This window comes from Plecotus auritus (assembly GCF_963455305.1).
Source record: "Plecotus auritus genome assembly, chromosome: 1".
Taxonomy (NCBI): domain Eukaryota; kingdom Metazoa; phylum Chordata; class Mammalia; order Chiroptera; family Vespertilionidae; genus Plecotus; species Plecotus auritus.
Window position 1 is genome coordinate 163467021 of NC_137770.1, and position 26857 is coordinate 163493877.

Here is a 26857-nt window from a genome sequence, read left to right on the forward strand (position 1 = left end):
CTATGATTATAACCTTTCCCCCTGGCTGAATAAATGTGTTGGTTTCAAAACGTATAATCTGAAATTTGTAGCCTAAAATTGAACTTTGTGAAATTCTTTATCAGTCTTAGATGGATTATTGTGTTACTGTAGCCAAGGTCACAAAGTAGTTTAACATAAAACTTATTTGGTTTTTGTATCACCTTTATAGTATATTTAAAATGAAGAGCAGTTATTGCCAAATTTACATTTAATTAATTCTTCCTATACAACTTTTGTTTTGTTTGCACCACCTATTTATAAAAAGAGCAAAAGCATCTGTTTGGTGTTTATGGTTAAACTAAGTGTAAAAGTGTTCCTCTATAAAGTTCATTTTCACTTTGAAGCCACTTGTTATCAGTATATATATGTTTGCATATATATATGTTATATATATATGCATACCTTCTGCTTCATACAAAAGGCCATCTGTGCTTATTTCTAATCTTTTAAACTAAAATAGACTAATATATTCTCTCAAATTTTTAGGTTCTTCACTTACGGTAATTTTCCGCTAGAACAGCATCTGGAACAAATTCATGAAGAGGCTCTGAGTAAATTTCAGAAAATTGAGCCACGCACCACAGTGCCGGCTCAGAAGCCTTGGGATAAGCCGGTGAGTGCCGCCCAGAGCATAGTCAGTGTTTTACCAGCCTGTTAGTATATGGAGTCAAAGACTCCAGTTGTGTGTTGGTAATGGGGTTTAAAACGTGGTTGTGAACTCATCTCAAGCCTAAAGATGGTTACAGTAAAGCCTCGTTTTAACAGACTAATTCAGGTGAGGGGGTGTCCATTACAGTTGAAAGTCCGTTATATAAGGTACTAGGTTTTCCAAATGCATACCTTAAAAAATTGGCAAATTAATTAGTTTACCTGTTTTTACTTATGTGGACACGTTTGTGTAATTAAAATTAAGTATGTATGAAAAGTTTAATTTCATAGAAAAGTTTTCTCTATGTATTACTGTAATTTTAAATTTATACTGAATAGGTCTAGTAAATGCATTCACCTGTCATCTCAAGTAAATGGTTGGGGCGTGGCATAGTGCACATCAGAACATCTGCCACATGAATTAAAATTGCTGCAGAAAGACCCACCACAAGCGTGAAGCAGTGTGATCACGTGCTAATCCTTTCCCGAACATTTAGAAGCAGTGGCTCTTGAATTTAAATATGTAGACTATAGTTGGAGACATGTAATATTTATTTATGTCAGCGAAATATTTATTTACTACAGTGTTTTTTCCAACACATGGCCTATTTGCTAAAATTCGTTAAAAATAATAGTGAATTAATAACAAAAAAAAAATAACCTGTTAATTTACCTATAAGCAGATCTTACTTAAAAGCATTTTAAAATCAACTGGGTGTTAATTTTTACATATGACATCCAGACCTGTAATTTTGTGGATTATATCTGAAGTCCATTAATTTGAGGTCTGCAAAATTGAGTGTTTGCTATATTTTTTTTATTGTCTAAAGTTTCCTTCCTTTTTCCCCGATTGACCACCCCCCGCCAAGCCATTTCACCCCTGAGGGCAAGCCCCTTACACCCCAGTGTCTGTGTCCATTGGTTATGCTAATATGCATGCATATAAGTTACTGTATTTGTTTTAAAACAAAGTTAAGTTAATGAAAAGCATCTCTTGGACCATTTTATTCATCTAGGTAATCTATACTAGTTTAAACCCATTCATTCACATGCTGTGCGTACTTCATGGTTTTACAGAGAGAATTTCAGATCACCTGTGCCCCGGACTCAATGGCCGCAAGTTCCTCTAAACAAACAACCGTCAGTGTCAGCTTCCTCTTACCCGAGTAAGTATCCATGTGGAAGTAGGAGATGCAGGTGAGCAGGGTCTGAATTAGTTCTCCAGTCAGGTAAGAATGGTTGGGTGGTTAGGGTTCAGGGTTACAACAGGTCTTGGATGCGAGAGGGGTTTTTGACAATGTCTGGAATAGTTTGAGGGGAAATCGCTGAGTAGCTGCTCTGAAGGAAAGTAACTTACTTCCTTACTGCATTTTAAAGCTCAATTCTAGACAAAAACACAGGCTCAGAACAGAAGTCGTTACCATTGGGGTCACAGGTGGCTGAGTGTGAGAAGAGAACTGTGAACGCTGCTGAAGTGTGTGGGCAGCAAGGAACCCTGCCTCGCTCCACCCATCAGGGTTGTCTGCCCTCAGAAGCTTCAAGGCTGACAGAGTTGCCCCATCTCCGCAGTGTGTCTTGTCTGCCATGTAGTGTGAACCGTGCAGTTCGAATTGAAGTCGTATGTCAGAGTGCTTGCACACACTCCTGCGGTAGCATTCAGTATGCAGCTAAACTGACTCTATGGTTTGGACTCCCAAAAAAGTCCTGGTATATAAGAGCTTTCCAAATCGAAAAAATAATTACTCTCTTTAGATGATAAAACTATTAAAATAGAGGTTGAAATGCATAAATTTCTACTAGAACCTCAATTTCTTTGGGAAAAAAGTGTTAATGTAGTACTGATTATAATGATTTTGAAAACATTTATAAGGAACAATGGTTTTCTCTTTTTTTCTTCAAATCCCCCCCCCCCCCATCTCCTTTAAAATGAAGAATCACTGACACATTTGAAGCCTTCACGTTAAACCTTCTGTCTTCACTCTTGATCGGCGGGCCCAACTCCCCCTTCTACAAAGCCTTAATTGAATCTGGACTCGGCACAGACTTTTCTCCTGATGTTGGGTAAGTTTCATCTTCAGATGAGATCAGTAGTTTGCTATGGGGGCAGTTTTGACATTTGACAATGTGACACATTTTTATTTTTCACAACTGGGGAGGGAGGGTTACTGCCATGTAGTGGGTGGGGCCAGGGAGGTAAGATGCACTTTCCACAGTCACAAGATGGCCCCTCCTGCCCCAGCACAGAACTGTGCACTAGAGTACGGTTCTGGTACAAGTTAACTTATGTCCCCTATAGGGGGTATCTGGGAAAAGGCAGCTTTTTAAAGATCTCAGAATGGCATACTGATATCTATTTTAAAAGTCAGGTTGTTAAATATTGTTTTAAATATTAAGGTTTTCTAAAACTGAGCAGTTCTCTGTTTTTAGGTTTATTTTACCATAACTCTAAAGTTTAAGTTGTGATGTTTAGAAAAGTTAAAAAGATGTGTCACTGTGACCAATTAAGACTGAGAAACAGGTATGTGAGGATACAGCTTTCATTGCTTTGTCCTAGAGGACTTGGGAGTTTAATGTTCTTAGCTCTGTTCTGCAGTGTATTTGATCTTGAAATGAAGAAGCTCATGGTAAGTGAGTGATGGAAGCCATACGGACTGTAATGCATGATCAACATTCCTATTCTAGATACAATGGCTACACACGGGAGGCCTACTTCAGTGTGGGCCTGCAGGGGATCGCTGAGAAGGACATTCAGATGGTCCGAGACATAATCGACAAGACCATTGACGATGTCATCATGTACGTATGACCCTCTGCACCAATTCGCTAGCCTTCTTGGTTCCTAAATACTTTATAGCAAAGGCCAGCCTTCTTCATTATTGGGCCATCTCTACAAAACCTCACATTTAGTTGCTTAAATAGTATCTCTGCGCTCCTGTTGCAAAAACATTTGTTTTAGTACTTCAGTCATTTTTATTACTAAACTAGAGGCCCGGTGCATGAAATTCTTGCACAGGGGAGAAGGGTGTGTTTCCTTCAGCCCAGCCTGCACCCTCTCCAATCTGGGACCCCTCGAGGGATGTCCGACTGCCCGTTTAGGCCCGATCCCACAATCCAGGACTGCTGGCTCCCAACCGCTCGCCTGCCTGCTTGCCTGATTGCCCCTAACCACTTCTGCCTGCCAGCCTGATCACCCCCTAACCACTCCCCTGCCAGCCTGATCGACGCCTAATTGCTCCCCTGCCAACCCGATTGCCCCTAACTGCCTTCCCCTGAAGGCTTGGTCCCCCCCAACTGCACTCCCCTGCAGGCCTGTTCCCCCCCCAACTGCCCTCCCCTGCAGGCCTGATCCCCCCCAAATGCAATCCCCTGCAGGCCTGGTCCCCATCAACTGCCCTCTCTTGCAGGCTTGGTTCCCCCCAACTGCCCTCCCCTGCCGGCCTGGTCACCCCCAATTGCCCTCCTCTGCCAGCCCAGTCACCCCTGATCGCCCCCAACTGCCCTCCCTTGCAGGCCTGGTCCCTCCCAACTGCCCTGTCCTGCTGGCCATCTTGTGGCGGCCATCTTGTGACCACATGGAGGCATCTATCTTTGACTACATGGGGGCGGCCATCTTGTGGGTTGGAGTGATGGTCAATTTGCATATTATCTCTTTATTACATAGGATTATTATATAGGATAATATTACATGTATAATATACCACATTGTGTATCCATTCATCACTTCATAGACATTTGGGTTGTTTCCGCTATTTTTGGAGGCTTGGATGAATAATGCTCCTATGAACATTTATGTATAAGATGTTGTGTGGAGACATGATCTCTTTTCTCTTGGCTAGATAATCCAGAGTGGAATTTCTGGGTCAAGTGGTACCTCTATATTTAATTTTTTGAAGAATTTTTAAATCAAATTGTTTTGCAAAGTCACTGCACCAAGTTAGACCCTAACCAAAATTTATGAGAGCTCCAAATTGTCTAATGTTTAGGACAAATTCTCACAGACCTTCTACTAATTTTCTGGTTTATGATTATTATATCCATCCTGGTGAATTTGAAATAGTCTTTTTGTTTGTTAATCCTCAACTGAGGTTATTTTTTTCCATTGATTTTTAGAGAGAGTGGAAGGGAGGGGGAGAGACAGAGAGAGAAACATTGATGTGAGAGAGACATATCAATTGGTTGCCTCCCACATGCGCCTGGACCAGGGCCAGGGATCAAGCCTGCAATCGAGGTGCGTGCCCTTGACCAGAATCAAACCCATGACCCTTCAGTCCATGGGCCAATGCTCTAACCACTGAGTAAACTGGCTAGGGCTGAAGTATTCTTAATTTGCACTTCCCTAATGATTAGTGTTGTTGAGCATCTTTTCATTTGCTTACTGGCCACTGTGTGTCTTCTTAGGAATAATGTGTATTTAAATTCTTGATCCAGTTTTTAATTGGGTTATGTGTTTTTTAATTCTACAATTTTGAAAGTTATTTAAATATTCTGTATTCAAGGCCCTTATCAGATAACCTGGTTTGCAAATATTTTCTCCCATTATATGGCTTGTCTTTTTGCTTTCTTGGTGGTGTCCTCATCACCCAAAGTTTAGTCTCCTCCCATCACCATGTATTTGACCCCCTTTATCCTTCTCATCCTCTCCCTACCCACCTTCCCCTCTGGTAACCACCATACTGTTTTCTGTATCTATAAATTTGTTTGTTCCTTTGTTGCTTTTTATTTTATGTCCCACATTTGAGTGAAATCATATGGTTCTTCTCCTTTTCCTTCTGACTTAATATTATTTTTTTTATATTTTTATTTCAGAGAGGAAGGGAGAGGGAGAAAGAGATAGAAACATCAGTGATGAGAGAGAATCATTGATCAGTTGCCTCCTGCATGCCCCCTATTGAGGATCGAGCCCACAATCTGGGCATGTGCCCTGGACTGGAAATTGAACCATGACCTCCTGGTTCATAGGTTAATGCTCAACTACGGAGCGACACTGGCAGAACTGTATGTCTTCTTGGGAAAAGTGTCTGATCAGGTCCCTCTGCCCATATTTTAATTGGATGGACTTTTGTGTGTATGTGCGTAGTGTTGTATGAATTCTTTTATATATTTTCAATATTAGCCCTTTATTGAAGGTATTGTTTTGCAAATATCTTCCCCCATTCAATTGGTTGCCTTTTGATCTGTTGATGGTTTCTTACTGTACAGAAGCTTTTTAGTTTGATACAACCCGTTCATTTATTTTTATTTTTATTTCCCTTGCCTTGGGGTCAAGTTCATAAAGTCCTCTCAGAGGCCAAGGTCTATATGCTTAGTACCTATGTTTTCTGCTATGTATTTTATTTATTTATTTATTTGTTTGTTTATTTTTAATTCTCACCTGAGGATATTTTTTCCATTGATTATTAGAGAGAGAGAGGAAGGGAGAGGGAGAGACAGAGAGAAACACCAATGTGAGAGAGAGACATCGATTGGTTGCTCCTGCATACCCTGACTAGGGCTGGGAGCCTGCAACCGAGGTATGTGCCCTTGACTAGAATTGAACCTGGGACCCTCAGTCCACAAGCCAATGCTCTATCCACTGAGCCAAACCGGCTAGGGCTCTGCAGTGTATTTTATTGTTTAATGTCTTATATTTAGGTCTTTAATCCATTTTGAGTTCATTTTTGTGTATGGTGTCAGATAGCAGTCTAGTTTTATTCTTTTGCATGTGGCTTTCCAATTTTCCCAACACAGTTTATCGAAGGAGCTTTTCTTTCTCTTGTGTGTTTTTGGCTCCTTTGTCAAAAATTAGTTGCCCTGTATGTGGGTCTATTTCTGGACTCTCAATTCTGTTCCATTGGGCTGTATGTCTGTTTTTCTGCCAATACCATGCTGTTTTGATTATTGCAGCTTTATATTAAGAAACATTTATTTTTTTTTAACATCTCCATTTTCAATATTTCTTTAGGAAAGGATTTGAAGATGATCGAATTGAAGCTTTACTTCATAAAATTGAAATACAAATGAAGCATCAGTCTGTCAGCTTTGGACTTGCCCTGACCTCTGTGTGTAATTTCTCAGCCATCTTCTGTTTTTCTTTTTCTGATACTTTTGGAATTAGTGGTTCTTAAAAATACTGTATAATTGCAATTCATAGCAACTTTCCCATGAACCTTTTAAGTTATGCTGTTTTACATCTAATACAACTTTACTTTTAATTTAGTTTGTCTTTCTACTAGGTTGCTCAGTTGGCTTTCTTTTTTTTGTATCTTATGTTTATATGTAAAATAGATTTACACAGACCACTTTAAAGGAATTTATCTATATAAAAGGCTAATATGCTAAGTGTCCTTCCCTCCGTCTGGGTAATGACATTAAGTAGCAATACCTGTCTTCCTCTCCCTAGCAACAACTAGCCTCCTTGCAGTTTCTTCAGCCCAGGAAAACGACTTGCTTTATAGCCAGGTGGATACACTTTACACTGTAACCAAATGTCTGTGAAGCGTTTTCCTGTGCCTCATCTCATTTGATCCTCACAGAAGTCCAGGAGTATGGAGATAGGAGACTCTGTGGAATCTTATTTTCTTTTCACTAGCTGGATAACGGAGATTTAGAAAGCTTAGAAACTTGACCTGACTGAAAAGAAGTAAGAAATGGTGGACCTTGAAAATGAAAAGGTTTTCTCACTGCACAGAATATAGTCAAACACTGCTGCAGTTAAATATTTTACCCTTTGTTCTCCCTGTGTGATCTACAATAATAATCAGCTTTGTGTTGGTATTTACTGCTGTGTTGCTGACCATTACCTGAAAGAGAAGTTGGGATGCTTCACTGGGCTGGAAAAAGTTTAGCTACATCAGAAAGCAGGTCTAATTAAGCAAGTTTATTCTATATCTATAAAAGGCTAAGTTGACTCATGCATGCGCGATACATATAAAACTCTTGCTGGCGCTGACACCAATCGCACGTGTGTGCTTCCATCTGTCATTATCGATCGTGAATTTGGTTGACATTTTCTATTATAGAGAAAGGGCAAATAGCAGTATTAAAATATTTCTTCTAATTAATTTCCTTTCAATGTGCATGAATTCATGCACCAGGCCACTAGTTGATAATAACTGTTGATCTGTTGGTATTTATATTTTCTAAAAGTAATTTTAAACCTGTGCTTTTTTTATTTTATTAGAGCCAAAAAAGTTTAAAATTAATTTTTTTCTCATTTTAATCAAAGAATGGCTTAATTTTCATTATAATTAGTCATCGTGGTATTTTTTAAATATAGATACAGATTTTAATAAAATGGCCTGCCTTTGATGTTTACTGAGCTGATGTGGAGTTCATTGTGTAATGTGCTTTGTGGATTTAAACCTCTGCTCCAGTACATAGCTTCCTGCTGGAACCATGATGGGGACCCTGTGGAGCTTCTGAAGCTGGGAAGTCAGGTGGCTCAGTTCAGGCAGTGCCTTAAGGACAATCCAAAGTTTTTGCAAGAAAAAGTGAAACAATATTTTAAGGTAAGAAAATTAGAGAATTTAAGTCATAATTTTGAAGTTGAATTTTATAATGAAAGGAAATTGAGAACATATTCTACATTATGTAAATCAACTTATGTTAATAAATAAGTGACATGATTTATTAATTATTAAATAAAAATTTAAATGCTCATATTGACTTAAAAACTCAGTTTTCCAGATTCAGATGTGATTTGATTATGTTTTATTTTTTTATGTATATTTGTATGTGTATGTATTAACAAAACCTCTGCACATATTTTTGTTCTGTTTTGTTAATAGAACATACAGAATATGAGAACAAGTCACCTACATATGTGAATATTCTGGTTATTTTTATAAAGGATTCTTTTGATGCTTGCTCCTTGTTTTTGTAGATTTCTGGGCATTTCTACTTGTAGCAAATTCCCTGGTAGATAGTTGTCAATATGGTAGAACTTCTAATGAGAACCTGACCATGGTGGGGTCTGTCATGAAGGCTGACTGCTGTACTTGGTGCCATTGTTTTGGTCATGGGGCATGATTTGGTCATTTGATCTTAGATCTCTCTAACTTATTATAATTTATTTTGTATAAAGTTTTTGTTAATTCTTCCACCTCTCTGTAGTATTACATACACATGAGCATTTTGTGTGCTACTGTTTTCACTTGTTGAAATAAATAAGGAAAGCACATTAAGTCATCTAATATTTTTACATTAAGTTGACATCTATTTTGTCTTCATAATCCTATCTAATAAAGAGGGAATATGCTAATTGACCCTCTGCCATTGCAAAGATGGCGGTGCCCAGTCCCCTCAGCCCCCCAGATGCCTAGGGCTGGTCCAAGATGTAGGCAAGCCTTGGATAGCGGCTGCCCAGCCGCCCAGGGCTGGCCCGAAGCACAAGCAAGCCTCAGATGGCTGGGGCCGCCTGAGGCTCAGGTAACCAGGGCTGGCCGAGGCTTGCACTGCTGGCAGTGGCAGCAGCAGAGGTGTGATGGGGTGTCGCCTTTCCCTGATCGCTGGGTTGCCTCCCACACCTGAGGGCTCCCGGACTGTGAGAGGGGGCAGGCTGGGCTGAGGGACACGCCCCCCTCCAGTGCATGAGTTTTCATGCACCGGTCCTCTAGTTTATAATATATTGAATGAAGATTCAGCCTTTGAGAGATTAATAGTATAATGAGGACTAGATAAAAATTGTTTTCTATATTGTCTTCAATGTAGACTAAAGTCAAAAATTTATATTAGAAAGTGTAAACAGTTTCCTTGTACAACCAAGATGTAAAGAAAATGTTGAGTACTGATACATTAATGGTTGCAACATCATAACAATAATCATACTAATAATAGTAGCACAGCATATATGAATTACGTAGTTTCTACAAAGCAGGTATGATTGCAAGAATTTTATCTGGCTCACTTACTTTCTCCAAGACAACCTTTGGGTGAGTGCTGTCCTCACTATTTGAAATGGAAGGTGGGACTCAGGACCAAGAGCACACAGGCAGAGAGGCTGGTTCAGCATGTCCGGCTTTAGTAACATCTTGTTTTAATTTGGCTCTTTTGTTGCTGTGGATGTTGTTGCAGAATAATCAGCATAAATTGACATTATCAATGAAGCCAGATGACAAGTATTCTGAAAAACAAGCACAAATGGAAACAGAAAAACTGCAGCAAAAGATCAGCGCTCTTTCCCTGGAGGACAAGCAGCAGATCTATGACAAAGGTCAGACTCTCAATTTTGTTCCTGGTCGTTCCTTAGCCTTTGCTCAACCCAGTGAACTTCTTACTGAGGATATAGTTGCAGGCAAGTCTTATTTTGACCAACAGGTATTTGTTGGGCACCTTCGAAGTTCTGCATTGGGTGTTATGGATTCAGGTCTGATAGGATGGATGCTGTTCTCTGCAAATCCGCCCCCTGTTGTTGGGCAGGAAAGGCAGGGGTGGTGGAAATGAGGCAGCTTTAGAAGGTGTATCACTTCACATATTTTATAAGTACTTCTGTTTATCAGGTGCTGTAACATGCCCCGTCCTGTGTGTGGTGTTGCAGTGTGTAGTGAACTGCCACCCAGCACTGTGGACAGTGTGAGCTGTGAGATCAGAGGAGGTGGGTCTCGTCTCAGTGATGGGGAAGGCGTGAGCTGTGGTGAAGGCACTGTGGTGCAGGTGCAGTGAAGACAAAGTTGTAGAATTTCGTATAGCACCAAACATACACTTACTGGGAATCCCAGTGGTCCTACTCTCATTTACTTAGAAGAAATGAAGTGTGTCTCCACACAAAACTGGAAATAACTCATATCTCCACCAACATGCTTTGTCCATTAAATGCAATACTCCTGGGTCATAAAGAGGAACACACTCATTATTGATGAATCTCAAAAGCCTTTCCTAAGGGAAATTAATTAGCTAGGCACAAAGAATACCTACTGAGTGAGTACATTTATATGAAACTAGAAATGGCAAGAGGACAGTGACAGAAGGCAGGTGAGGCCAAAGTGGGGGCGGGGAATAGCCTGCCGTGAGCCAAGAGGGCACTTCCTGGGTGCTGGAAATGTTCTGTATCATGATGTGGTGGTTCATTTGTCAAAACTTACTGAATTGTATCTTTTAAATTGTGAATTTCAACATGTGTAAATTATGTACTGATAAAGTCTTATTAAAATATACATGTAGTACACACAGAAATTCAACCCCCCATTTTGACCAAGCTAAGTTTGAGGTGATTTAATCTAGTAAAGGCAAAATTAGTGTCAACATGCAACCTATTCTTTATCTCTGAATTCTTTAAACATACAGCTATTTTAGATCTTTCCATAAATTTAACATGCTAATTGAATAATAAACACAAACTTTTGTGAGTGCCAGTTGACAGGTTCCATCTTTCCTTTTTTTGTTTTTTTAATTGAGGTCTATTTGACATACTAATCTTGGGTGTACAACAAAATTATTTGCTATATGTATGTATTATGATGATCACAGTAAATCTAGTTAACATTTGCCACATACATAGTTACAGGTTTTTTTTCTTGTGATGATAACTTTTAAGATTTACTCAGTAACTTTAAAATATGTAATATAGTGTTACTAACTTTAGTTACCATGTTATACATTACATCTTCTGACTTATTTTGTAACCAGAAGTTTATACCTTTGACCCCTTTCACTTATTTTCCACCTCCCACCCCTACCTCTGGCAACCACCAATCTGTTTTCTGTATCTATGAACTTGGTTTTCTTTGTTTCTGTATTTTTTATTCCACATATCACTGAGATCATATATTTGTTTTTCTCTAACTAGTCATTTAGAATAATGCCCTCGTTTCATTTGTGTTGTTACAAGTGAAAGGATTTCTTTTTTCTTTGTTTATGGGTGAATGATATCCAATTATGCATATATACCATATTTTCATTAATAATTTTTTAAAATTATTTTTTAAATTTATTTTTCAATTACAGTTAACTCTATTTCAGGAGTCTAACAGAGTAGTTAGACATTTATATACCTTTCAAAGTGATATATCTAGTATCCACCAGGCACCATATAATTATGACAGTATTATTGACTATACTAGTAGCCCTACGCACGAATCCATGCACCAGTAGCTCTTTGCCGCCCTCCTGTAGCTCCCCTTGTTCCCCCCATAGCTTGCTGCCCTGCCCTCTCCTGTAGCTCTCCCCTCCCTGCTTGCTTGCTGCCCTGTCCTCTCCTGTAGCTCTCCGCCTCCCTCATCTCTCTGCTGCCCGCTTGTAGTTCCCTGCCCCACCCTCCTGCAGATCCGTGATCCGGTCGTTATGCGGTTGGTCGTTACGCCTCACGGTGTAATGGATAATTAGCATATTCCTCTCTTATTATATAGGATTCCTTACATTGTACTTTATATCCCAGTGACTGTTTTTATAACTGGCAATTGGTACTTTTTAATACCTTTTTCTTCCATTGCCCCAATCCCCCTCCTATCTGATAACTATCAAACTTTCTCTGCACCTATGAGTTTGTTTCTATTTTATTTCTTCATTTATTTTGCTTTTTTAGATCCACATATAAGTGAAATATGGTATTTGTCTTTCTCTGACTTATTTCACCTAACATAATACCCTCTAGGTCCACCCATGCTGTCACAAATGGCACATTTCATTCTTTTACTAGAGGCCCGGTGCACAAAATTTGTGCACGGGAGTGGGGGGGCGGTGTCCCTCAGCCCGGCCTGCACCCTCTTGCTATCCGGAACCCTTCGGGTAGGGTCCTTAGGCCTGGCTGGCAATCAGGGCCTATCAGGGCTTTCCTTCCCCTGGCTGCCTGAAGCTGTCCCCACTCCCACTGCTGCCACTGCTTGCCATCTGTGCGGCACTGCTACCCCTTCCCCCCGCCACCGATCACCTCCCTCTGTGGGTGACAGGCATGGGGTGCAATCATTTGGCTGACCTGGGCCTCCCTCTGTGGGGCTATTGTTGGCTGGCCCCACACACCCACCACAGCGTTGCTGGCCGGTGGCCTGGGCCCCCCTCTTTGGGGCGATCGTGGGGCGATGGGGAGGCCCCCAACCAAGTGCGTGTCATAGCATGGTCATCCGGAAGGTTGTCCGGACAGTCGTTCTGCTGTTCAGTCATTCGGTTGATTTGCATATTACATTTTTATTATTATAGGTGGCCAAGCAATATTCTATTGTATATATTTATCACATCTTTATCCATTTGTCCATGGATGGACACTTAGATTGCTTTCATGCTTTGGCTATACTATCTAATAAAAGAGTAATATGCAAATTGACTGTCACTCCAACACACAAGATGGCCGCCCCCATGTGGTCAAAGATGGCTGCCCCCATGTGGACACAAGATGGCCAGCAGGGGAAGGCAGTTGTGGGAGATAAGGCCAGCAAGGGAGGGCAGTTGGGAGGGACCAGGCCTGCAAGGGAGGACAGTTGTGGGGGGGACCTAGGCCTGAAGGAGAGGGCAATTTGGGGGGACCAGGCCTGCAGGGGAAGACAGTTGCAGGGTGGGGGGAACCAGGCCTGCAGGGAAGGGCAGTTGTGGGGGACCAGGCCTGCAGGGGAGGGCAGTTGGGGGGGACCAAGCCTGCAGGGGAGAGCAGTTAGGGGTGACAAGGCTGGCAGGGGAGGGCAATTAGGGGCAATCGGGCCAGCAGGGGAGCGTTAGGTGTTGATCATGCTGGCAGGGGAGTAGTTAGGGGGTGATCAGGCTGGCAGGCGGGTGAGCGGTTGGGAGCCAGCAGTCCTGGATTGTGAGAGGGATGTCCCAGATTGGAGAGGTGCAGGCTGGGCTGAGGGACACACACCCCCCACTCCCGTGCACGAATTACGTGCACCGGGCCTCTAGTTATAAATAATGCTACAGTGAACCTAAGGGTGTATATCTCTTTTAGAATTAGTGTTTTTATTTTCTTCAGATGCATACCCAGAAGGGAATTGCTGGCTCATACGATAGTTCTGTTTTTAATTTTTGAGGAACCTCTATACTATTTTCCATAGCAGCTCTACCAATTTACAATCCTACCAACCGGGCATGAGATATCCTCACCAGCACTGATTATTTTCTAGGTTTTTTTATAGTAGTCATCCTAATAGATATAATATGGCATCTCACTGTGGTTTTGATTTGCAATTCCCTGATGATTAGTGATGTTGAGCATCTTTTCATGTCTCTGTTGGCCATCTTGGCCATCTCATCTGTTCATGCTCTTTAGAAAAATGTCTATTCAAGTCCTCTGCCCATTTTTTGCTATTGAATTTTATGAATTCTTTATATTTTAGATGTAAAACTCTTAACAGATATATGATTTACAAATATTTTCTACCATTCCATAGGTTGCTTTTTCATTTAGTTGATTGTTTCTTTTGCTGCACAGAAGGTTTTTAGTTTAAGTCCCACCCATCTTCCATTGAACTTTTTGTGTTTTTTCTTTTGTTTTGTTTTTGCTGTAAATAAGATTATATAAATTTCAGATATGCACCATTATAATTTGACATCTTTGTACTCTATGTATTTGTGCTCACCACCAAATGTCTAGTTTCCATTCATTACAATGTATTTGACCCCTTGCCCACTTTGTCTTCTCCTCACACTCCTTTCCCTGGTAACCACTATTCTGTTGTCTGTGTCTAGGAGTGTTGTTTTGTGTGTGTGTGTGGGGGGGGGGTTGTGTGTGTTAGTTTGTTGCTTTCTTGTTTTATATTCCACATATGAGTGAAATCACATGGTTTTTGTATTTCTCTGACTTATTTCGCTTAACATAATGCTTTCCAATACATCCATGCTGTCGCAAATGGCAATTTAATCAGTGAAGCCACAATGGGAAATAGTATGGAGGTTCCTTAAAAAATTAAGAATAGATTAATCATGTGATCCAGCAGTCATTTTCTGGGTATTTACCCAAAGAAAATGAAAGCACTAATTTGTAAAGACATATGCACCCCTATATTGAAAGCATTATTTACAATAGCCAAGATATGGAAACAAAAATCTTTCATTTTTACTTAAGGCCATTTGTACACGAGGTATGCATGCCTAAGCAACAGGACATATGCTCCCTGAGTGATCAGATTCCTGGCCTGGCCGTGGAGGTGTGAGCTGTTTTAAGGAAATGGTTACTCCAGTCCACACCTGTGTGTGAATGAATGGGGGCCCATATTACAAAAGTGTGCTTTTATTTTACAGATCACTGCAGAGTTCATTAAGCAGGACACAGTGCTAGTGCATTTAGTGGTTATTTCATCTCAGTAAGTCTTACATATGTACTTCAGCATGAGGAAGCAAAGTCCAGTCTAAAGATAAGCACCAAGGGAAAATGGGAATGGTAAATTATCTGATTTAAAACTCTAAATAAATTTTCAGTTTGAGGTGTCTATAATGTAACATATTAAGTACTGTGAAGGGCCGTAGCCCCTGCCATTGGGAGGGAGTTCACCTGGGAGCGGACGAGACGATGCCAACGGTTTCTGTGCATTCAGAAAGGAGCAGCGGGTGTTTCAGAGGACAAGGGAGGTGGGCCTTGAACTGTTACCAGGACTGACAGGCAAAGAGGCAAAAGACCTCCAGGCCAAATTCACAGAAATAGAGAATGTCTGAGGGTCAAGGGGTTGGGTGACTTGGTTGATTGGGGTGGGGGTGACAAACCAGGTGAGGAAGGCCTTGGATATCCAAGAGGTTTGAGTGTAAGGTGCATGGAGCCACATCCCCCTGGTGCTGTGGGATGAGCTGGGGACGGGCCTGAGAGGGGAGGTGGGTCAGCCTGTGCTTGGACCTGGGACCCAACCCCAGCAGAGCCTGTAACAAGCTGTCCAGAAACCCACCTCTGTCTCAGGAGCCAGTTTTGTGGTCACTGGCTCTCTGTGACCTTCAGGGAGGTGGACCTGGAGGTCAGGGCTGCTCAGTGACAACAGGGGATCGGTTATCTTGCGACATGATGCAGTGTATGTTTGACAGATTGTGCACTATTCCGCTCTGTCCTTGGTCATGCACAGAGCCCTTTGGTTCCCTCCCCTGACAGTCAGTGGTCTGTGCAGACTCTGGGGAAGAGGCCTCTCCCCTCCAATCAGACCAGTGGCAGGCAGGCCCAGAGCATGTGTTTTAAGCATGTTTATAGTTGGGACAGTGTATGTGATGGGACAGTAGTTTTAAAGCTCTAAAAATGAGTTCAGTCCGTCTATCTAGCATAAAACCTGGGAGTCAGGGATCTGTCTGAGCAAAGTCCCACCCCCACCAGCACAATTGTTCCTTTAGAGCAGCGATTTTCAACCCATATGCCCGCAAGAATTTTTAACACACGCATGCAATACCTGACTGTTTAGTCAGGGGCACTGACATCTTTTCCCTTAGGTTATCAAATAAAAAAGTGACAACAACCAACACAACAATAGCTGTCTGGTGTGAATGAATTAAAATTATACCTATTTTTTAATCAGATGAGCAAACAATATAGTTTTTGCACGCTGCAGAATTTTAGTAACTAGTTTATGTGTGCCGTGAGATGAAAAAGATTGAAAATCACTGCTCTAGGTCATTGAGAGTGAGGATTATGGAAGAGCCACCTGCTGTGCTTATGCTCCTGTGTCTGGTTCACTTGGTACTGGCTGTGCTCACACCCCAGCACTCGGTATGGGTGGGTGTGAGTTAGTGACAGAGGAGATGAATTACAAAAGACCTTTTAGTTATTATTCTCCTAAATGTTCATACATTTTCTCCCCTTTTTCTCCCTAGGTTTAGAATTACAGACTCAGCAAAGCAAAGCTCAGGATGCCTCGTGTCTGCCAGCGCTGAAGGTGTCAGACATTGAGCCCAGAATTCCATTCACTGAGCTGGCGGTGGCCCTGGCAGGTCAGTGAGCTCTGGCTGGCATGGTGCCTGGGCCATGTGAACCATGGGAGCACCCCTATGACTTTGTAGTCCTGCTCTTGATGCTTCCCTGGGTGCTGTTACACTCAGTGATGACAGACTTCTCTACCCAGGAGGGGCCTGTCCTTGCCTTCCTGTGGGAGTGGTGGGCTCTGTTCCCAGCCTCTGGAGTCAGGAGAGTGTGAGTGATGTTGTGCTGCGTTAGATGCAGCTCCTAAAGGGCTCAGGCAGCCTTTGAGCCCCTGCCATCATGCCCTCCAGCTCGGCCGGCCGTCTAGGCAAGGGGACAGCCTAGTGTGGAGGGACGGGAAATGCCGCTCAGCGCCTTGTATCAAGGTGTGGGAAGCCAACAGGAGTTGCAAGCCGCTGGCATCTCGAGTTTCATCCTGGAGTTTCCTCTCTGGTCTGTCAGTGGCTCTGGTTGGAAGCACAGAGGCCTCTCTGGAACAACGTTCCCTGTCAGAGTGGATATTCAGCTTCCACGTGGCAAGACGTGACTTCATTGCTCTGTCCTGAGGGAATTCTTACAGCAGCCTTGCACTTTGACTTGTCTCCGCCAGTGTAGGAGTGTAGAGCATGTTTGAGCATCACGTTTACTTCTGTGAAGCGTCTGTCACTGGCCCTTTTTTTGTAATGGGGCCTGTCCTATTTACCACATCTGAGTTTTTGTGTGCATGTGCGTACACATGCAAAGGAGATCCTGTCTTCTGGAAAGTGGGTTAACATCCCACTGATCTAATCCCCCACAGTTTGTGTTTATCAGTGAAAGTCATTATGTGATTATTAACAGAACTAGAGGCCCGATGCACAAAGATTCGTGCAAGAATGGGCCTTCCTTCCCCTGGCTGCTGACACCGCCTTCGCTCTGGCCGGAGCTGCCTTTCTGCCTTCCCACACTGCCCAGAGGCCCAGAGCGGCTGGGGTGGTGCGGAACGCCTGCATCGTCACCATCGTGACGACGCAAGCGTCCTGTCCTGCCCCGCCCCCGGCTGCTCAGCGCCTACATATGCAAATTAACCTGCCATCTTTATTGGGTTAATTTGCATACTCCTGATTGGCTGGTGGACTTTGTGAAGGTATGGTCAATAAGCATGTTACTCTTTTATTAGGTAGACTAGTGGCCCGGTGCACGAAATTCATGCACATTAAAAGGGGATTAATTGGAGGAAATAATTTAATATTGCTATTTGCCCTTTCTCTATAATAGAAGTGTCAGAGATGAAAGAAAATTAGTAAAATGTATATGAAAACCTTCCTCCTGTCAGAGTCTGGGGTGCACCACGGGACCCAGAGTCAAGTCCCCTCCCACACACATGTGCCTCAAAATCGCGTGAGACCCAGAACCAGCCGCCTTCCCCCCCACTGGGCAAGATCCAGACCCAGCCAGTCCCACCCTTGTCAAGCCCCGCTGGGCGAGGGGCGCAGCCTGAGTTCCCCCGACCCAGCACTGGGGATTCACCTTGAGGTTCCCCGTCAAGCCCTGCTGGGTGGAAAGCACGGCCTGAGGTCCCCTGTCAAGCCCCGCCAGGGAGGGGGGCCCAGCCTGAGGTCCCCCAGCCCGGTGCCAGGGTAGGGGGCGTGTCCTGAAGTCCCCTGTCAAGCCCTGCCTGGTGGGTGGCGCTGCCTGAGGTCCCCCGGCCTGGTGCTGGGGCAAGGGGAGCAGCCTCATGTCCCATAGCCCAGCACCAGGATGGGAAGCGCACCTTGAGGTCCCCCATCAAGCCCCACTGGGTGGGGGATGCGGCCTGTCAAGCCCTGCCGACTGGGGTGCGGGGCCTGAGGTCCCCAGGCCTGGCGCTGGGGCGGAAGGAGCAGCCTGAGGTCCCCTAGCCCAGCACCAGGATGGGAAATGCACCTTGAGGTCCCCTGTCAAGCCCTGCCGGGTGTGGGTCTTGGCCTGAGGTCCCCTGTTAAGCCCCACAGGGGCGGGGGAGGGTGTAACCTCAGGTCCCTGCTGATTGCTCGTTAAGACTCCTTATGGGAACTTGGCCTCAGCTGTGGGTGCAGCCATCTTTGTGACAAAGTGATGGTCAATTAGCATATTCCCTCTTTATTAGATAGGATTAGTGGGGACAGGTCAGTGAGTACCTTAGTTCCTCTGCTGGTTTAGGGCACTGTGCTAGGGATGTAGAAACAGAACACAGAACATCCCCCTGGGGGACTTGGGACCGGGGGTGCCGGGGGCTTCACAGTGGGGCCATCAAGTCCTGGGGAGGGATTTGTTAGGATGAGAGGCATCTGGGCTAGGTGAAGAGTGGGGTCCATGTTGCAGGAATGACAATCCACTCTGAGTAAAGAAGGTGAGGCGCACAGAGGCCAGTGGGGACCAGCTTGAATGGCATTTGTTGACCCAAAGCATGCTGTTTCTCTCTCCTGATTCTTCAGAAAGCAAGGAGCACTTTAGTATTAAAGACGGTTTAAATTTTACCATATAAAAGTACAATAGGGAAATTTGTCTAAATTACAGCAAATGAGTAGTATTTCTTTGCTAACATAAATTTTAAACCTCCACCCTTAAAAAGCACTACCATTTAAAAAATATTAAACAATGACTGCATGATTACAAGTCTAATGGTAAAAATAAGGAAGTTAAATGCCTCTTTCCCCAGCTGGAGACGTCCCCGTGCAATACTGCGCCCAGCCCACCAATGGCGTGGTCTACTTCCGGGCCTTCTCCAGCCTCAACACCCTGCCCGAGGAGCTCCGGCCCTACGTGCCACTCTTCTGCAGCGTCCTCACTAAGTAAGACTCTTGCGCCCTCAGCACGCGCTTGTGTATTTCACTGGCGGATATTCTCTGTGTTTGTTTTGTTTTAATGCATTCATAATCTACTTTTTAGTGAATCATTTTGTTTTTCATAATCCATAGCATTATTACAGTCTATAAAGGGTACAATATTTGTTGAGATTTTTCTTATGAAAATCATATTTCCTTACTAAAATATAGTACATTAAATATTTATAAGCCTTGGGTATAAGCAATATTTTCAAAATATCTACCTCAGCAACTAAGCTCTTTAAGACTGTTAAAAGAATGATGGTTTTGCATCAGAAAATGTAAGTAATTAAGTCTGACACGTGGGCCTGGATGTCCTTGAGCCACCATGCCGTATGCCCTTGTCTGCGCTGGTTTTGTGGTCCTGTCGTCCTGGGTGAGCAGGTGCCTGAGCAGATTTGAGAGCACAGGCGGGCACAGCACTGCTGCGTGTCTGTCCTGTGTCCCTGTTCCTCTGCTGGCTCTCGGAGGCCGAGGCGGGTGGGCTGAGCGGGAGGTGATGGGAACTGTCAGCTGGGTTCCCTTCCTATAAATCAGGTACATAGAGGCTTCGAAGGGAAATCACTGCAGTAAACGGCTGAGCCCTGTGTCCTGTATGCACAGGAGCTAAATGCACTGGGAGCACCCACCTGCAGAGTGACTGCACAGTTCCCTGCCCTTTTAAAAAATATGGCTCCCACTCTGTCCTTTTATGGCTGTGGTCATTTTAGAAAAACCTCGCAGTGTCGCTTGGCTTAAATTACTTCTCTCATTAGGAACAGCAGTTAGAATGTTTCTACCAAAAGCAACATCAGTGTAGAGATGACTTCTTAAAAATGCAAAAAGGCTTAGTTTTAAAATTTCACCCCCAACACTACCAAATATTTCAAGAGATAGTCTGTGTCGGATGTTTTGGAAGAACAGAGTAGGGAAGACACAGTAAACATTTGGAAGCCTAGCACTGGGAGTGCAGCTCAGCATTTTACGTTAGTGCTGGACAGTGGCTGCCTGGGTGTCTGGTGGACTGGACAGTGCTGAGTGACCCCCTGAACAGGAGACCCGGTTTCTCCTGGGGAGAGGTTTGTACAGGCGTGGTTCTTGGATTGAGCCAAGCTCGTACTTAAAGATGATGGTGCCGAGCTCGCCTTGGTGATTTGGGAACTCCCTGCTGTTCACAGGCTGGGCTGCGGCGTCCTGGACTACAGGGAGCAGGCTCAGCAGATAGAGCTGAAGACGGGTGGGATGACCGTGTCTCCCCACGTGCTCCCCGACGACTCCCACCTGGACACCTATGAGCAGGTGACATTTGTTTCTCCATCACAAGGTGTTTGGAGGTCGGTTTCTCTGGTATCTATTTTTTTCTTTTAAATAATTTCTTATCTTTCCTGATTTAGGGTGTATTTTTTTCATCTTTCTGCCTCGAGAGAAACCTACCAGATATGATGCACCTGTGGAGTGAGATATTTAACAGGTAACTTGACTTGCAGATATGTTAATGCTGGGGCCATATCACAGGTCTGGTCTGAAGGGTGCTGAAGGGAGGTTTTACTCTCTGGTGGCTTGATTTCAGAGCCTAATTCTACTTGTAATTCCTATGGACTTTTAAATTTCTGAGGATGTGTACATCGTCTGAAAACTTACACATTCTCCATGCTGTTGAATGGGGACTGAGGGGCTCCAGAAACTTAGCATACTCTTCCTTGTTCATAGCCCATGCTTTGAGGAAGAAGAACACTTCAAAGTGTTGGTTAAGATGACTGCTCAAGAGCTGTCCAACGGGATCCCAGACTCAGGGCACCTCTATGCATCCATCAGAGCCAGCAGGACCCTGACGCCGGCGGGGGACCTGCAGGAGACCTTCAATGGGATGGACCAGGTGATATGCTGAGGGGACCATTGGTTATTCTGGGTTAGCCAGATCTTGCAGAGTTAATAAAATTATCTGGTACTAAATTACTCAGAAAAGCTAACTCTCTAACCACATTTCATGGGGAACTGCCCTCATCTCTCTCCCCCCATTCCCACCCCTCCCCGAGGAGGCAGGTGCATCTGACACATCACAGAGCCATGGTTCCCCTGTTGGGGCGTCCGTCTGGCTTCCAGACTAGGGAGGAGTGTCGGGTCCCTGCTGTGCTCCAGGGGCTCCCTGCTCTGCTTGGGGTGTCTGCTCTATGTGCTGGTTCCTTTGGCTTAGGTGAGGTTGATGAAGAGAATCGCAGAAATGACAGACATCAGCCCCATCCTGAGAAAGCTCCCACGCATCAAGAAGCATTTATTAAACTGCAACAATATGAGGTAGGGGTTTGTGGTTTGTTCTGAGCAAAGATAGTAATGATGCATCTAGTTTCATTGAGTGTAGTGTGGCGATGCTCTCCAAGTGAAGGTGTAGGTTATAGAATTGGTTCTAGACTTCAGTGTTCTAATTAAGAAATCATTTCATATAGGAAAATTTCACCCTGGAACTGTGAGGTGGATTTACTGCAAATATTTAGTCGTATTGCTCCTAAAAGTAGACAGCCCATGTTCTGTGAATGAGCTGTCAGTGAGACCCAGTGCAGTTAGCTTGCTCAAGACCACAGTAAAAATGCAAAGTTCTTGTGAGATTAATTATTACATGATAGTTTAGGAAAACACCTAGCAGCGGACCCGTCCACATACAGTTGGCCTGAAGCCCACAGGTTTGTGAGCGTGAGCAGATTGTAAAAATGATTGACATGTATTATCAGTGACATGGATTTAGGTTAGATTGTAGTTCTACATGGAGAGTCCCAGTACCTTCCCCGTCAGTTTCTTGGAATCACCAGCAGGTTTTCCCAGACCATCTGGGTGGCAGGAGGGGAGCCTAAGACTGGGGAGGGGCCTTGCCCTGGGCAGAACTGACTGCCAGTTTTGGGCCAGCACTGACACTTGTACCCATAGTGTCTTAGGCAACTAACCACTTGGATCTTCTGTTTCCTCCTCCATAAAACAATACTTTGCAGATTTATGGCAAAAAAGAAAAGGATGCATTGCAGTCAGTATAGAGCCTGGAATGTAGTTAATAATACTACAATGGTGTGTAATTTAATGGTTAGAATAAATTTAGGATTCAGGGCCGAAAGAAGAAAAATACACTGTCAATTTACTGTATAGTTCACATAACTCATAGTATTATCTGTGATTCTGTAGAATTTGGGTTATATAAAAATACATTTTGAGAGAATAGGTGGCAACTTACAATTTCCTACTTTAATGACCAGTTTACATCTGCAGACTCTTGACTTCTCTTCTAGACAGGAATCGCAGTTTTCAGTCTGTGACAGTGTAAGTGTGAAGGTATTGGCAGCTTCAGGGGAACTATTTACAGTCAGAAATGCTGTCTTTTCATCTTGACAACTGTATTAGCTGTAAGCCATTGAAAGATAAGACAGGCTTTCTGATTACTTGAAAGCATTGTGGTGAAGTATCACACTGATATTTCCATATTTGGCTACTGTTTCTTTTTAATATTTTTGAGCATTATTTTATACAAAAACAATGTTATCTCCTTTATATTGTTATTTATACTAGATGTAGTAAGAGTTTCCTGTTCATGCATGATTTTTTAAACAGATGTGCAGTGAATGCGACCCCACAGCAGCTGTCTCAGACGGAACAAGCAGTAGGAGACTTCCTCAAAAGTGTGGGGCGAAGTAAGAAGGAGCGGAAGCCGGTGCGCCCGCACGTGGTGGAGGTGAGAGCCCTTCCAGGGAAGGGCGTGTCCCAGACTGTCCTGTGTGCGGGCGCTGGTGTCCCCATTGCTGATGAGACTGGGTTGGGTGCAGCCCAGTGCTGACCCAGTTAGAAGTGAGTTCAAACCCTCTAATTTGGTCTTTGACCCTGTGCTCCTATTGTCCCTGGAGCGCTTTGGCACACTCTCCTGATGAGGCAGGACACTAGGGTCTGAGATATGCTCTTGTAAGAACAGCCAAAAACGGTGCCTGAGGAGGCCGGTTCCGCTGCAGCCAGGAGGCTTTCCCCTGACTCAGCAATGCACGGTAGGGGTAGGTAATCACATCTAGTAAGCGCGAGGCAATGTGATTAACCTCCAGAGTGGCTCTAATCTCGCTCACCTGGGTCAGTGGAGAAGCCTTACTCCTCACGCACAAGGCTGAAAATATGCACATTCTACAGAGGATGGACTTCTGCTTTCCCCTTTGTTATGGCCATGCATCCCTCATCCCTGAATGGACCTGCCCCCCCCCCCCCCCCCGCCTTCTCAGAGCCCCACCTGGAAGGGGTGTGGTGCCTGGGCTCCCAGACCATCTGAAAATCCATAGAAATCTATATAGTTAAAACGTTGTTTAAAACACCAAAGCAAATGCGCCCTAACACTTATTATTAGCTTTATGAATTTTCTGGAATGTGTCATCTTAGCTATTTGAAGTGAGTTTAGGATTTTTCTCGTTTCTCCTGGAAACATTTTCAGAAAGCTGTGCCTAACGGATGTGGGGGAAGCACGCACGTTAGTGGATGCCAAATCGTCAGAAAGCTGATCACAGTAAGTGAACACAGCCTTGTCATTTCAGAACCAGCCGGCCCAGCTCGACTCTGGATAGGCTGGCGGCCCACTCCAGGTTGCCAGTAAGTGCCTCACGGCCGGCACGCGGGACCAGGGAGTCCTGTCTCTCATCCTGATGCCCATGAAGACCTTTGTCCCTCCACGTGGTCTCATCACCATGCCTCTATTTTAACTTGATGGCCGAATCGGTATTAATTCACCACCAACTGGGCAGTGTTGTCCTGCCCATGCACTCAGCTTGGTGATCTGGGCATTGGGTTTGGCTCATCACAGAGAGGGCAACTGACTGTGTTCCTAGAGAGAAATGGAATGGAAAGGAAAGGAAAGGAAAAGAAAGCTCGCACAGTCAGTGACCGACGGAAATGACGTAGGACGAGCTGTTTCATTGCGTTTGTGTGGCGTGTTGTGATGGTCAGTGCCTTGCTCTCACATGAGACCGTGGCTGGTTATGCCCACAGGAAGTAGGACATTCAGAAATCCAGGTGGCACCTGTACGGGAAGCACCTGTGGGCCACTCCCTATGACGCAGCCTGACCGGGCCTTCCCTTCCCTCCACAGGAGCCCACTTTCACGCCCTGCCAGATGAAGACACACTTCCTGCTTCCGTTCCCCGTGAACTACGTCGGTGAATGTGTCAGAACTGCCCCCTACACGCACCCTGACCATGCCAGGTACAAACGAGGCGGGCGAGAAAACCACGACTCCAAGGAGCGGGGGCGGCCACGGAGAGGAGAGTCAGGGAGGGAAATGAAACACGCAGCTGCCCGGCTCCAGAAGAAGTGCACAGAGAAAATGCGTCACATTGCTCAGCGTTTCTGTCGGTTTATTTTCGTATCTGTAGGAAATAAGCATGCTCTGTCTGCTGGGCCGACAGGGTAGGAATGTGTATTTCTATGACTAGAAAGATGTAGTTAGACCATGAAAATGTTACAAGAGGTATCTATGGGTAGTGGGATTATTGATATCTTTTGCCTCTTTTTTGTATTTTCTAATGTTCCAACAGTGAATGTGTGTTCATTAGGTAACATAGAAGTTTCTAATGAAAAACACGTGGAGGGTAAACCCCTGTGGGCAGAGTGGAGCCTGCCCCGTCTTTAGGAACATGCTTCTCCCTTCAGCTTCTCACCAGGCTGTGTCCCCTGCTGGGCCAAATACTCACACAGAGCAGGGCAGCCTGCACTCATGCAGATGGCAGTCACACTGGGTGTGGCCCTTCTGGGAAGGTGCTCTCCAGAACCATCCTTTTCCTTCCAGAGCATCAGCTATTAGCATTCATGATGGAAGTTAGTGGGAACATAGAAAATGCACACTCCAACCAAGGGAAACCCTAGGGAAGATGCCATGGAAAGTTAGGAGCCTTCCACGTGCACGTGCACACACTGATGTGGGGTCCAAGTTGTGGCTGCAGCTTTCACATGCTCCCTGTGGTTGGGAAGGAGTTAAGAGGGAGCTAGAAGTGTGGGGGAAGGTGTGTCTACTGTCACCCGTTATTCAAGCCACTGCTTTATTCTTTTAAATTACTTCCTTGCCAACCATGTTTTTAATTTGCATTCTTTAATAATTTATTTCAGTCTGAAGATCCTCGCACGTTTGATGACTGCAAAATTCTTGCACACAGAAATTCGAGAAAAAGGTGGTGCTTACGGTGGAGGCGCCAAACTCAGTCATAATGGAATATTCACCTTTTACTCGTATAGGTAAGCTTTTCTCTGACCATCTCGTACATGTGGACATAGTGTCATGTCACTGACAGTCACTGGCTCCAAGTCATCAATATCATATCTCGGACAGTGGGGTGAATGTGAGAAACAATCGTTCCCATTTTCCCCACCTCTTCGGCACTTAACCACACCCAGCACTGTCCTTCCGGTTTTAGGGACAGCAGGGAAGAACAGGAAACTTTGTGCCTTAAATGAATCCTGGCATTTTAGTGACAAGCATGTTTCAGTAGAAAGTAACCTGAGCAGTGTTCTGGCTGATGGAATTGTAGAGGCTGGGCTCCTGGCTCCACTGACTGCTTTTGTCCTTTAACTTTCTCTGCCTGAAGACACGCATTCTAATATTCTAGGGAAAGGACACATGGTGCCTCTGAGGCACTTCTCTTTACCCCCGACTGCTACAACTTCTGAGCATTTCCTAGTGTCTGGGCTGGGAGCTGCAGGACAGAGACCACCACCTAAGGCCCCTGTCTCCCGGCCCCTGCAGTCCGTAGTATGAGCAAAGGCCTCTGTAGCCCTTTCCACTGAGACGGTTCCGGCGCTCCAGGATTGGCCCAGATATGGGTGATGATTCAACTATTCTGAGTGCGTCCTTTGGAAAGCAGGGTTTTCATTTAACCTTTCTTAGCGTTTCTCCATGAGTCTCATTCAGTCCAACGTTTCCTCCCAAGGAAGTCGCAGTGAGTGCATTTAATAACCTGGTGTGAGGCTAGGTGAACAGACCCCGTCTTAAAGGGCAGGGAGGGGATCAGATGGCCTGTGGCCAGGTTGAAATTTCCAGAGTGTTGATTTTTGGACTAAGCTTAAAGTAGAGCCATTAACAGCTATAAAGTGTTGAAGCTGTGAAGTCAGCACGTGATGGTTGCTTATTTTTTTGTGGTAAACGTGAGTAACTAACTCTTCGGGTCTCCCAGGGATCCGCGTTCAACAGAAACACTCCAGTCTTTTGCGAAGGCTGTGGACTGGGCCAAGTCTGGGAAGTTCTCACAGCAGGACATTGACGAGGCCAAGATCTCCGTGTTCTCTGCTGTGGACGCTCCTGTGGCTCCTTCGGACAAAGGTATGTGGAGTAGAAAACACAAGCACCTGGATGAATGGTGCGACCAGACAACTCCAGGCTGAGTTCCCAAAATGTGTACCCACCTCACCTCACCTCCTGCCGCCGCCTCATTTGTGATACACCTTGAGAGTGAGCTTCTTGGTTTGCTGCTTGAAAGGGGCCGCATTTCACCATCTCAGAGCTTCAGTGAGCTGCCAGTGCCCTGGGCAGTGCAACTGGGGTGGGGCAGAGACCATCCTGACCCGGCCCTCACTCATCTCCATCCTCTTCCCCAAAGGGGCCTGGGTCAGGGTCAGCCCC

General features: G+C 44.5%; 1 protein-coding gene across 2 annotated transcripts in view; it reads left to right on the plus strand.

Moving 5' to 3' along the window:
• Nucleotides 1-26857, plus strand: part of PITRM1 (pitrilysin metallopeptidase 1) — a 40285-nt gene that overhangs the window by 12778 nt on the left and 650 nt on the right. For both annotated transcript variants that reach the window (XM_080686355.1, XM_080686356.1), the window contains exons 7-24: nt 508-634; nt 1747-1835; nt 2602-2730; nt 3352-3465; nt 6611-6707; nt 8022-8156; nt 9721-9859; nt 16351-16467; nt 19095-19227; nt 20418-20538; nt 20634-20710; nt 20950-21115; nt 21434-21534; nt 22831-22951; nt 23687-23758; nt 24338-24450; nt 25351-25476; nt 26412-26557. In XM_080686355.1, coding sequence (XP_080542481.1) covers nt 508-634; nt 1747-1835; nt 2602-2730; nt 3352-3465; nt 6611-6707; nt 8022-8156; nt 9721-9859; nt 16351-16467; nt 19095-19227; nt 20418-20538; nt 20634-20710; nt 20950-21115; nt 21434-21534; nt 22831-22951; nt 23687-23758; nt 24338-24450; nt 25351-25476; nt 26412-26557 — 2123 coding nt within the window. The remainder of the gene's footprint in view (nt 1-507; nt 635-1746; nt 1836-2601; nt 2731-3351; nt 3466-6610; nt 6708-8021; nt 8157-9720; nt 9860-16350; nt 16468-19094; nt 19228-20417; nt 20539-20633; nt 20711-20949; nt 21116-21433; nt 21535-22830; nt 22952-23686; nt 23759-24337; nt 24451-25350; nt 25477-26411; nt 26558-26857) is intronic.